Consider the following 13,763-nt stretch of genomic DNA (forward strand, 5'->3'; position numbering starts at 1 on the left):
TCAACTGTTTCCCTTCACTCTAGTCTGTAAGTGCCTTCTGTCTATAGGGCTTTCTTCTCCTCATCTTCTGATGGGTTATATGCACTAGGAGAAGGTTGGAAGAGTATGGGGATTTCTTCCATTTGAGTTTGGGCTAATACTGACTTTATTGTCTTCATGGTATTTTCTAAAGATATTCCCTGATTAGTGAAGCTTAACCTTAAAAACCTTAATGGAAATTATATACATTCAGTCATATTGCAGACATCATTACTATTTAGGGAATAAATTTTATATTGAAAGAAGATGGTTGTATTTAATATAGGTAGTTTGTTGCTTTTTCCCACATTAAATATTATCTTCTTCCTATCTTATTGTATTCCCATTAGACAATTCTCAGTTTTTAGTTGTTGTGGCTGATGATAGAGAAAGCAGTCTCATGAATCATTCACCTCAATAGATGATCCCAGAACTGCTGCGAGTCAACCTAAGAGAAATACTGTGTGGAATAAAGGCTCAATCAAGTTAGAATGTTGGTATCTTGAATGAATTTTTTCAGCAAGGGTGGGTAGGAGCAGGCATTACTCTAAAGACTTAATACATATAAAGCATTAATCCTCACAAGAACCATAAGATATTATTATACTGTGTATACAGATGCAGAAGAGTTTTAGAGATTTTTTCAAAATTATCCAAAGTCACAGAGTAGGAAGTAGATTTGACATTTAAGCTCAGATATATCCAACTGTAAGGTTTATTCTCTGCCCTCTTTCTATTCTGTCTCTTGTGTTATCTCTATTTTCCTTCTGAGGAAACAGATAAAAATTAAATGACTTACTCCAAGTCACACATTAATTAGTGACAGAATTGGACTGGCTCCTGTTTATAAGTTCTTTACATTATATTAGGTATTATCAGTTTCCAATGGGTCCTATGAAGGTATTAGTTTTTTGTGAAAAGCTCATCTCATGAGGCCATTCTTTGATCTTCCAGGTCTGACTAGACATGAGATGAGGAATCACACTCCTGTAACTGAGTTCCTCCTCATGGGAATCCCTCACACAAAAGGGCTGGAAAATGTGCTCTTTGTCTTCTTTCTGGCCTTCTACTTGCTCACTCTGCTGGGGAACCTGCTCATTCTTCTGGCCATCCTCACTTCCTCCAACCTCCACACCCCCATGTACTTCTTCCTGGGAAACTTGTCAGTGTTTGACATATTTTTCCCTTCAGTGAGTTCCCCCAAAATGATGTTCTACCTGATGGGCCAAAGCCGGACCATCTCTTACCAGGGCTGTGCATCCCAGATCTTCTTTTACCACTTCCTGGGTTGCACTGAGTGTTTCCTGTACACCGTGATGGCCTATGACCGTTTTGCAGCCATCTGTCACCCTTTGCGATACACAGTCATCATGAACCACAGGGTGTGCACCATCATGGCTCTAGGCACCTGGATGGGGAGCTGTCTGCATGCATCTGTCCTCACATTCCTCATCTTTAAATTACCCTACTGTGGCCCCAATGAGGTGGACCATTTCTTCTGTGATATCTCGGTGGTGTTGCCCCTGGCCTGTGCAGACACCTCTCTGGCTCAGACGGTGAGTTTCACCAATGTAGGTGTTGTTGCACTCACGTGTTTTCTTCTTATCCTCACTTCTTATACTCTCATCATTATCTCTATATTGAAAATCAGCTCCTCAGAAGGCAGGCGCAGAGCCTTCTCAACCTGCAGTGCCCATCTGACTTCCATCCTGCTCTTCTATGGACCTGTGATCTTCATTTATCTCCGGCCTGCCTCCAGCCCTTGGCTGGATTCTGTGGTTTCACTGTTAAATAATATTGTTACTCCTTCTCTGAATCCTTTGATATATACCTTGAGAAACAAGGATGTGAAGTTGGTTCTGAGAAAAACACTGATCCAAGGAGTACATACTTGTGGGGCCTAAGCTTTCATGTCGTTGTGTGTCTTTAAAACTTTACCTTGTATTTACCTGGGGCAAGTAATCTCTTATAGTTGGTGTTTTTGCCATGTGGAATTTGACACTAGTGGGTGAGGTTGAATAGATTCTGGTGTGATTCTTGTGTGTGTATAAATAGATAGATAGATATAGATTTTTATTTCACAAAATCTTTTACAATTCTTACCATTTTATGCAGGCGTTATTCTATTCACTTTACAAATACTGACATATGTAACTACCATAATTATCATATGGAGTAGGTAATATTATTGTCCTAATTTACTAAGGAGGATATTAAGGCCCTGGGAAGTTAGAACACTTTCCCAGTGTCAGAGTGAAAATGTTGCTGAGCTAGGATGTAAACAAAAGGATCTTATCCTTGTGCTAATGCTGGCTCTGTATTGTAAGAATTATAGCATAAACTCTTTCTCCAGGAACTTATTTTCAATTTACCTGGAGTATGCTCCAGTTTGCTAAAAAAATCTGCAGTCTGTTGAATTTGCTTCATTGATTTCTATCATTTTGTAGTCCATATTTTGATGAATGACATGTATTTCTGTCTGATATAAAGAAAGTCAGTTACATTTTAGAAGCAGATGATATCCATATACCTGTAAACATCTATTGGCATTGAGCCTGTACTCCCAGGTGAGTATGTTCATTCTTTATGACAATTGTTTGAATTTTATGAGAATGGCAGATTTCTTTTCATTAAGTCAAAGACTGAATTTGACTTCCAGAATACCTGAACCTTCAAAAATAACAATCATCTTTTTCTCATATAACTAAATAGGTTTGAAGAAAATAGGAAAATTGTAAAAAAAGTAAAGTGAGTAGAAATCACTCACTAATCCTACCACCCAAAGATAGCCACTATTAACATTTTTGCCTTTCTTTCTCTCTCGTTAGTGACTAAATTGGAACAGAGGTTTCTGACTTGCTGTTTAAAATTATTTCATCTATGCCATCTATATCTATGCCTATATTTACATGTATAGAGATTTATACAGTTGTAGTCATATTTTATATATAATCATCTTGTTGTAATAGTGTATCGAGCATTTTCAATTGCCACCATTTTTTAAACAGCTTTATTTGTAAACACATACCAAACAATTCACCAATTTAAAGTTTATAATTCAATGGCTTTTAGTATAGTCACAGATGCATGCCACCATCACCACAATTTTGGAACGTTTTCATCACCACAAAAAGACATCCTCCATTCTTTAGCTACAATCCCTCCCTTCCTCCACCATCTTCAGCCCTAAGCTATTATCAATCTACTTTCTGTATCTACAGATTTGTCTGTTCTGGACGTTTCATATAAATGGAATCACCTAATATGTGGGGATTTTTGACTGGCTTCCTTAACTTAGCATAATGTTTTCAAGGTTTATTCATGTTGTAGCATGTTACTTTTTTTTTTGTCTTATTGTATGTCGCCTGAATGTCCCTAGTTTCTTGGCTTCCTGAAGTCATTATTTTATTTTTTTTTTAAATTTAGCTTTTGAGAGCTGTTTTAGGTTTACAACAAAATTCAGAGGAAGCTATAGAGATTTCCCTTATATTCCCTGCTTCCACACATGCATAGCCACCTCTATTATCAATGTCGTTCACCAGAATGGTACATTTTTAATCAAGGATGAACGTACATTGACACATCATAATCATCCAAAGTCCATAATTTACCTTAGGTTTATTCTTGATGTTGTACACTCCATGGGTTAGCATATTCCTTTTTATGGCTAAATACTATTCAATTGTATGGAAATACATCAATTTGTGTATCCGTTCACCATTTGATAGATATCTGAGTTGTTTCTATGTTTTCAGTTTTGTAATTAGTGCTGCCATGAACACTAGTATACACATTTATTTTTGAATACCTATTTTCAATTCTTTTGGGTCTTTATTTGGTCTTGGAATTTCTGGGTCATATGATAACTCTATGTTTAACCTTTTGATGAACCACCAAAATGTTTTCCATAGTGGCTGCACCATTTGACATTCCCACTAGCAATGTATGAGTGTTCTAATTTTATCACATCCTTGCCAACACTTAGTAGTTTGTGTTTTTTGATTATAGTCATCTTAATGGTCATGAAGTAGTAGCTCATTGTACTTTTGATCTGCATTTCCATGATGATTGATGATGTTAAGCATCGTTTCATACACATTTTGACCATTTGTGTATCTTCTTTAGAAAAATAATCTATTCAAGTCTTTGCCAATTTTTTTCAGTCTTTCTGTTGTTGTGTTTGATGTCTGATTTATCCATATCTTCTTTTATTGATTCTGTTTTTGATGTTATTTCTTAAGAAAATTGCCAAATCCAAGATGATGAGGGTTTTCCCCTAAGTAGAATTTTATAGTTTTAGTTCTTAAATTTAGGATTTTGATCCATTTTGAGTTAATTTTTGTATATGGTGTGAGATGAGTCCAAAGTCCTTTTTTTTCATATGTTGATTTCCAATTGTCCAGGACCATTTGTTGAAAGGCTATTCTTCACCATTGAATGGTCTTGGCTCCCTTGTTGAAAATCAGTTGGCCATACAGACATAGGTAGTTTAGTTCTGAAATCTCAATTCTATTCCATTTATCTACATATTTATACTTATGGCAGTGCCACACTATGTTAAATACCATTACTCTGTAGTAAGTTTTGAAATTGGGAGGTGAATCTTCTTACTTTCTACTTCTTTTTCAAGATTGTCTGGCTACTCTGGGTGGGTCCTTTACAATCTCATATAAATTTAAAAATTAGCTTTTCAGTTTTTACAAAGAAAACAGCTGAGATTCTGATATAGATTGCATTGAATTTGTATATCTACCTGGGGAGAATTGCCATCTTAACAACATTGTCTTCTAATCCACAAACATGGGATGTTTTTCCATTCATCCAATCTTTTTCAGCAATGTTTTCTAGTTTTCAGGGTACAAGTCTTTCAGTTCCTTGTTTAAATTTATTCCTAGGTATTTTATTCTTTTAGATGCTATTATAAATGGAATCGTTTTCTTAATATCCTTTGAAGAGTTTTGATTGCCAGTAAATAGAAATACAATTGATTTTGTACATTGATCTTTTATCCTGCAGTCTTGCTGAGCTCCATCAGTTCTAATAAGTTTTAGTGTATTCCTTAGGATCTTCTGTATAAACAGTCATACCACTTGCAAATAGAGATAGTTTTACTTTCTTCTTTCGCATATGGATGCCTTTTGGTTCTTTTTCATTACTCTTTTTACTTGCCTAATTTCTCTGGCTAGAAATTCTAGTACAATGTGGAATAGAAATGCTAAGAGCAGAATCCTTGTCTTCTACAATGGGAGGAAAAGTATCCAGTGTTTGATCATTAAGTATGATGCTGGCTGTGAGTTTTTCATAGATCCCACTTATCATGTTGAGGCAGTTCCATTCTATTTCTAGTGTGTTGAGTGCTTTCATTATAAAATTGTGCTTATTTTGCTCAGGGATTTTTCTGCATCTATTGAGATTATCCTGATTTTTATGGTTTCCTTTTGATATGGTTTATTACATTAATTGAATTTTGATACAAATACAAACTTTCATACCTGGGATAAATTCCCATTTGCTCATGGTGTGTAATTCTTTTAATATGTTGGTGGATTTTGTTTGCAAATATTTTGCTGATGATTTTTACTCCACATTCATAAGAAATATTTACTTGTTATGTTTTGTTTTGTTTTCTTGTGATGTCTTTTATTTTCGGTATCAGGGTATTTCAGGCCTCATAGAATGAGTTCGGAAATATTCCTCCCTCTTCTATTTTTGAAAGTATTTGTGAAGAATTGATGTTAATTCTCCCTTAAATGTTCCGTGGAACGTAGTAGAGAAGCTATGTGGGCTTAGGCTTTTAATTGTGGGTTGTTTTTTATTACAATTATAAATCTTTATTTCTTAATAGGACTATTCAGATTGTCTATTTCTTCTTGAGTTAGGTTGGGTAGCTTCTTTGTATCTTTCAAAGAAGTAGTTCGTTTTGGGTAAGTTATCTAATTCATTGACGTACAGTTGTTCATATTATTCCTTTACAATCCTTTTCATTTCTGTAAGGTTGCTAATATATCCCATCTTTATTTTCTGATTCTAGTAATTTTTTTCCTCTTGTTTCACTTGATCAATCTAGATAAAAGTTTAGCAACTTTATTGATCCTTCCTGGAACCAGCTATTGATTTTATTGATTCTCTCTGTTGTTTTCTTTTCTTTATCTCATTAATTTCCACCATGAACTATACTATTTACTTCTCCTGCTTCCTTTAGATTTAGTGTTCTGTCTATTTTTCTGGGTTTTAAGGTGGAAAGTTAGACTATTGATTTTAGATCTTTCTTATTATTATAGGTATGCAAAGTACAAATTTTCTTCTAATCTCTGTATTAGCAGGTGTGCATAAGTTTTGGTATGTTGTATCTTTATTTCCATTTATCTCAAAGTATTTTCTAATTTCTTTTTGATTTATTTTTTTGATTCATTGGTTATTTTTAGTGTATTGTTTAATTTCCACATATTTGTGAATTTCCTCAATTTCTCTCTGTTATTGATTTTCTTATTCACTTCTTTGTAGTTAGAAAACATACTTTGGATATCTCAATTCTTTTAAACTTATTGAGGTTTGTTTTATGAGCTAGCATATGGTTTATCCTGAAGAATATTCCACATGAACTTGAGAACAACTGCTGTTTTTGGGTAGAGTCTTCTATAGATGTCTATTAGTTCTAATTAGTTTATAGTGTTGTTCAAGTCATTTATTTCTTTGTTGACCTTCTGGCTAGGTATTTTATACATTATTGAAAGTGTCGTATTATTGAATTCTCTATTCCCCCTTCATTTCAGCCAGTTTTTGCTTCATGTATTTTGACACTGTTGTTAGATGCATATATGAATTTAATTTTTTTGTCTTGTTAATAGGTTGATGCTTTTACCACTATAAAATGTCCCTATTTATCTCTAGTAACATTTTTTTGTTTTATTTTAAAGTCTATTTGGTCTGTTAGTCTAGCCACTTCAGCTTTCTGATGGTTGTTGTTTGCATGATGTATCTTTTTCCATGCTTTTACTTTCATTCTATTTGTATCTTTGAAACTGAAATGTGTCTCCTAAAGACATTATGTATTTGGATCATGAAGTTGTTGTTTTTTGTCCAGTTTGACAATCTTTGCCTTTTGATTAAAGTATTAATCCACTCACATTTTAATGTTACTATTGATATAGTTGGATTTACATGTTCTATTTAACATTTTGTTTCATGTCATGTCTTTTTTTATTCCTCCATTACTCCCTTACTTTTTCCTTTTGCATTAATTTCTAAATGAAGTGTTTTTTTAGTAGTTATGCTTTTTTTGTTTTTGTTTTTGTTTTTTGTGGTGAGGAAGATTGGGCCCTAAGCTAACATCTGCTGGTAATCCTCCTCTTTTTGGTAAGGAAGACTGGCCCTGACCTAACATCCATGCCCATCTTCCTCTACTTTATATGTGGGACGCCTGCCACAGCATGGCTTGACAAGCAGTGCATAGGTCTGCACCTGGGATCCGAACTGGCAAACCCGGGGCTGCCAAAGTGGAACGTGTGAACTTAACCACTGTGCCACTGGGCTGGCCCGTAGCATTTTAATTTCTTTCAGGATTTTTTTTCACTATGTTTTTTGAGCCATTACCTTAGTGATTGCTTTAGGGCTTACCATCTTACATCCTAACTTATCACAATCAGCTTTAGATTTCTACTAACTTGATTCTAGAGTGATATAGAAACATTCCTCCTATATAGCTCTATTCTCTTCCCCCCCCCCTTCTTGTGGTATTACTGTTAGACATATTGTGTATATAAATGTTACAAAATCAACAATGCATGGTTATAATTATTACTTTATAAAATTTTGTCTTTTAAAGAAGCTGAGAGAAGAAAGTAAAGGAATATGTACTTATAACTTTTGTTATAGTGATCTTTTTACTTATTTTTGGCTCTCTTCATTTGTTTCTATGGATTTGAATTGCCATCTGGAGTCATTACATTAGCCCAGTACAGCTTTGCTCCTACTTACATCCTTTTTGCTGTTTTCAGCAAATATATTACACTTCTCTATGTTGTATGTGCAATGATACTTTTAAAATAATTTCATAGAAACTATGAAATATGCATTTATACTATCTTTTATAACTACATACTTAGCTTTACCATTGCTCTTTGTTTGTATGTGGATTTGTATTACCATCTGGGGTTACATGTTTTTAGCCTGAAGAACTTCATGTAGTACTTCTTGTAAGGTGCATCTGCTAGAAACAAATTCTCTCAATTTTTGTTTTTCTGAGAATGTCTTTATTTCATATTCATTTTTGAAAGATGGCTTTGTTGTATGTAGGATGTTGGTTGGCTCTTTTTCTCTTTGAGCACTTGAAGGGTTATCCCACTGCTTTCCGCCCTCCACAGTTTCTCATGAGAAGTCAGCTATTCTTCCTACAGTGGTTTCTGCATAAGTGATGTGTCAATTTTCTCTTGATGCTTTCCACATTTTTTCCTTCTGTTTGGCTTTTGGTATTTTTATTGTTATGTCTGTTTGTGGATTTTTTGTGCTTATCCTACTTGGCGTTCATTGAGGTTCCTGGATATATAGTTTATTGCTTTTCTATAAATTTGGAAAGTTTTAGCCATTATTTCTTTGAATATTCTTAATGCTCCTTTCTCTCCCTCTCTTTTTCTGGAACTCCTATTAAGTGTCAGTTGGTGGACTTGATGGTGTCCCACATTTCTCTGAGACTCTGTTAATTTTTCTTCATTTTTTTCTCTCTGTGCTTTGGCTTGCATACTCTCTATCAACTTATCTTTAAGTTTGCTCATTCTTTCTTCTGCAAGTTACCGTTGAGCCCATCTAGTAAATTTTTCATTTCAGTTATTGTACTTTACTACCATGGATTTTCCATTTAGTTCTTTCTTATAATTTCTACCTATTGATATTCTCCATTTGATTCAACATTGTCATCACACATACCTTTACTCGTTTAATCATAATTTCCTTTGTTCTTTGAACATATGCATAATGGCTATTTTGAAGTATTTGCCTATTAATTCTGACATTTGATCACTTTCACAAGCAGTTTATTTTGCCTACTTTTTTTTGGTATTTGGGTCATGCTTTCCTATTTGTTTGTATGTCTTATAATTTTTTTGTTGAAAATTGGACATTTTAGACAATATTTATTAGTAATTTTGAGTACTGGTTCCTGCCTCCCTCTGGAGGACATGGTTGTTATTTGTTTCTTTAGTGACTGGCTGAAACATTTTAGTGGATTCTATTTTTTCCCTTGTAGTATTAGACCTCTGATGTTTTCCTCAGAGAAAGATACAGTCTTGAGTATGCCCAGAAGAATCCGCAGATAACACTGTTGTTGGCAGTGCTCACTTTGATGGTCTCTTCCCCTGACCACACCCAGCTGTTCAGCTTCACTAATTTCTGACTGATTGCTTTATTGTTTTTCAATAGTTCCCCAGGACCTAAATTGTTAGGTAGACTCAGTCATATTTCAGATTCTTTTACAAAGCAGTTCATGAGATCATGGTTTGTGATTCATTCCTACTCCAGGCTGGCTCCTTTCAGATGTCTTTCTCCAGGTTGTCTGCTTCTTCCCCCAGACATAGTGTCTGCTTCAGGGCTCTGGACCTGGGAGTGGAGACAACGGTGTGCTTCTCTCTTTGGACAACACTTCTTTAGGAGCTGAGCACTCAGTGGAAATGGGGGATGGGCAACATCCTCATATCATTTTAACCTGCCCCTCTTAGTGTGGAACCATCACCTTAGGAGATGGGGCAAGGTAGGTCAGGGCCTTAATATGCTCAGTGGTATCACACCCGAGGTAAAGCCTCTGCCTCATAGATAGGAATTGGGCAGAAGACAGGAGCTCCTGCATTTGGCCACATTTATCTGGAACTTAGCCTCAGTAACACATAGCTGGGGACAGGATGAGAAATGCTGACATCTTGCTCCTCCCAGGAAGATAAGCTCTCTGACTGGGAGCTGGGGAGAAAGGGAACCCTGTGCTCTTGGCTGTACCAGTTTGGAGTAGAGTTTCCATCTCAGTAGGTTGAATGGGGATGGGAGGGAGAAAATCTCAGTTTAAATACCACAAGTTTTCTCTGTTATTACCAAATTATCATCCATTTTTCTTAAATAAATGTTTCTTTTTATTTGCTATATAGGGACCATTTCCAGAGACTTTATATAGTTCTTTATCATGACTTTTCAGCAAGAGGAGGTCCATAGAGATCCTCAAGCTGTCATGCCAGAAATCCCTCCTCACCATAAAACATTAATGGGCATATTAAGGCTGCATGTTATCCCATTTTATGTATCAATATAGTCATCATAATGATTCCTGTATTACCAAGCTTATATTTTGATTCATTTTTCTCCATTACCTATTACCCTACAGTGAGCATCTTTGTACTTAAAGTTTTTCCCACATTTTATATGTCTTTACATGTGCTGTTACTGGGTTAAAGAATATGAGCTTTTTTATTTTTGTTTTTTGCACCTTGTCAACACTTTACAAAAATGTCTATAACCACCCCTCAAAATATTTTTCCCTTTGCTAAGTACTGTCATAGTTTGTTAAATTAATAACCTATTGTTGGACTGTTCTTTGTTATTTCAAATGAGGCGGTATATTTTATATATTTGTTTGAATATCTCCTTTAGTGCAGAATTACTCATCCTCCTTTGTTAACATTTAATGGAATCTTGCAAATTGTCTTATTATTTTGTATTCTTCATAAATTTAGAATAACTTCTCATTTGTTACATTGTCATTGATTTTTTTATCTTTTGCTTTAATTTGCAATATTTTATGTACAGAAGTCTTTATTTTTTATGTAATCTAATTTTTCGATCTTTTTATTTTTCTTTTGTTTTTCCTTATTATGTATAAACTTAGAAATTCTTATAATTCCTCTCTTACAAATATTTATTAATGAATTTTAGGGTTTTTATTTTTAATAAACTCAATAGTATACCTGGAATTTACTTGCTTACAAGGTGGAAATTTAATTTCTGTGTATCTTCATGATAGCCAAGCTCTTGTCCTGTTCTTCAATGTTTTAATACATTTCCATTGTCAGTATCTGTGGATTCCTAGAGCAAAGTAAATAGTCTTTGAGACTGGGCTTGTTACTATTTCCTTTGATTTCATTTACTTAAACTTTATTCAGAGATTCACATCTATTTTAATTACGGATACTGTGGCGTTGGATTTGCAGAAAGTTTACCTTTTATTCAGATGTTTCCTGAAAGAAAAACTTTTGAATTCATCAATTACCTTAGCATTAGGTTTTGAGGTGAAAGACATCTATTTGTATCTTTACTATTCATTCCTCCCAATATCAGTGATAATTGTCTTTTGTTTTAACTTGTCTTTTCTCTTGCTTTTTATAAAATTATAAGTACATTTATTATATTTTCATCCACATGGTTAATTATAAAGAATTTTAGATTTTTTAAAGACTTTATTTCTTTAAATTACTATCTTATTACCTTAGTTGTTAGAAAATATGTATGATATGTTTTACATTTAGAATTGATAAAAGATATTTTTATATTCCAACATATGATCAAGTTGTGTCATTGTGTCCATATACATCAGGATTGAAAACAGGCTTGTAATGTACAAAATTTTTAAAACCAATTTAAGCTTTATAATTAGATTTTTTTAAAACTTCACAATTTGTTTTTTGCTTTAGTATTTCCTGCTACTAAAATATTTCCTGATTTTAGCATCCTAAATTATGATAATATGTAATTTAGGGCATAGAAATTATTAACTTCACAATGTAGTTGACGAGAAAAAAGTCTTTAAATTTTACTATTGCATTTCTAAATGAGTATTCTTTTTTTTTAATCTTAACCAAATCCCTCTTTATCTATATAATCTATATAATAATCTTTATCTATATAATCTATATAATAAACATGTTATCTCCATGACTCCTGTTTTCCTGTTACTAGAGACCTGGTCTTTCTCACTTTTGCTGGCTACAGTACATTATTTACAAATGTTTTCTCTTTGTCCTAGATGTCTGAGAAACCACCTCCTTTCTCCCTCTATCTCCAGCTATCCAGATATGTTGCATACTAGAAATTGCCATCTCAAATTACTGTAGAAAGGAACATTGATGGATAAGAGTGTGTAGGGGAGGATGGCATAGACAGGAGTGAGAGGGTGATGCATCTGGAAGTAGACAATGGACTATCTCTTCCTTATTCTTTCTTCTTCCTTAACCTGCATTTTTGAGCAGAGGACAATTGATGCTTAAATCATGATTTCCTCTATTTCTTTTCTCTGCTTGAGATCATTCTCATCTGAATTATTATTATTGGAAAATTTTGCCAGATTCTGAGTTATGTTTTTCAAAATTATTTTATGTTATTGGTTTCTGGCATGATTCCAAGTTTTGAACATCCTTACAGGCCTTTTAATTAGGAGATATTGTATAAGATGTGGACAGTATGTCATACATCAACTCATTACCTCCCCAAATGGAAACCTGTTATTATAAAAGGTACTTCCTCTTCATGGATTTATTCTCTTTTGGTTTTGGTGAGGAACTTGCCAGTTTTCTATACCAGAGTGTAGAACACTTGCCATTGTTAATATTTAGTAAGTAGCTTTCTTGAGTTCATCACCAGATGCACTAATAATAACTTTCATTTAAATAAAATGAAAGAAATCTCACTAATCTCTTTCTTTAGTAAAACAATATTTTTGCCTTATTTGTGTTTAAGTTGCTGTTCTACATATTGATTAATTCAGCACAATAAATAAAATTAAACTCATTATAAGTGGTCGATCCATTTTGATTAAAATGACATTGGAGGAGGAGAAGAGATTACTTACCCTCTCTCAGTTTGTGAGTTTCATTTTGTGAGCTAAGTAAGAATGTCAACCATTAGTCACTCTTTAGCAATCATATTAAAGAATCTCTTATTTTTCTCCTTTTCAAAATAATATTAAGCAAAAGCAGTTGCTGAATATAAAAGAAAGTATACTTCTTTACCCAACAGTATTTGAAACTTCATAGTATTTATGCATGAAAGGGAAGATTTCTACCTTCGTCACCTGGACTTAGACAAAACAGAAACTTTAGCTTCTATTAATCTCAGCTCTTCACAGATCAGTCTATTTTCTCCTAGTTGTACCAAGGCTCCAATATCCCCTGTTTGCATGTACGTAAAGCCTTAGTTGCCTATAATGCTACTGTGACTCATCTTAGTTATTCTCAATCACCAACATAAGTGCAAGCCCTTCTTTAACTCCATTCATAAGCTCTGTATCTTCCCCCATGTTCACATACTCAAATTGCTCTATGCTTCCTCCACAATGATAATCCCAGGCACTGATGACCTCTTTCTTAATCCTTTATCTTTGCTTCTGTAAAAACTCTTTGGACAAAGGCAATGCTACATGTAAACAAAACCCTGTTTTGTTTTATTTTCCTGGGCACAAAAGAGGGGTTATTTATTACTCTTTGATTGTTGTGTTTGAGCCATTTACTGGGTTTTGACAGATGAGATGTGGGCTTAAGAGATGCAAACCACTCTCAGAAATAACTTATCAAAAACACATTAACTGACCATCCTCTCCACTCTCCCCAACATGAAGATTCTTAAAGCTATTGAGGGAGTTTCCTATCCATCCAGGACTTCTCAAGTTGAAGAAATAAATCTTTGTTGCATTTATCCACTAAAATTTTAGGTTTACTTGTTATCATGGCCTAGCCTATGCCATACTGACAAATATAACTCTCCTTGCATTTTATTATAAA

The 13,763-nt window shown here is 34.1% G+C and overlaps 1 protein-coding gene across 1 annotated transcript; it reads left to right on the plus strand.

Annotated features, from left to right (window-relative positions):
- The first annotated feature begins 989 nt into the window (after nt 1-989).
- Nucleotides 990-1,922, plus strand: LOC103550132 (putative olfactory receptor 10D4). The gene has a single exon (XM_008518863.2). The coding sequence runs from the start codon at nt 990-992 to the stop codon at nt 1,920-1,922; it is 933 nt and encodes a 310-aa protein (XP_008517085.1).
- Nucleotides 1,923-13,763: the final 11,841 nt, after the last annotated feature.

This window comes from Equus przewalskii, chromosome 6 (genome assembly GCF_037783145.1).
Source record: "Equus przewalskii isolate Varuska chromosome 6, EquPr2, whole genome shotgun sequence".
NCBI lineage: Eukaryota > Metazoa > Chordata > Mammalia > Perissodactyla > Equidae > Equus > Equus przewalskii.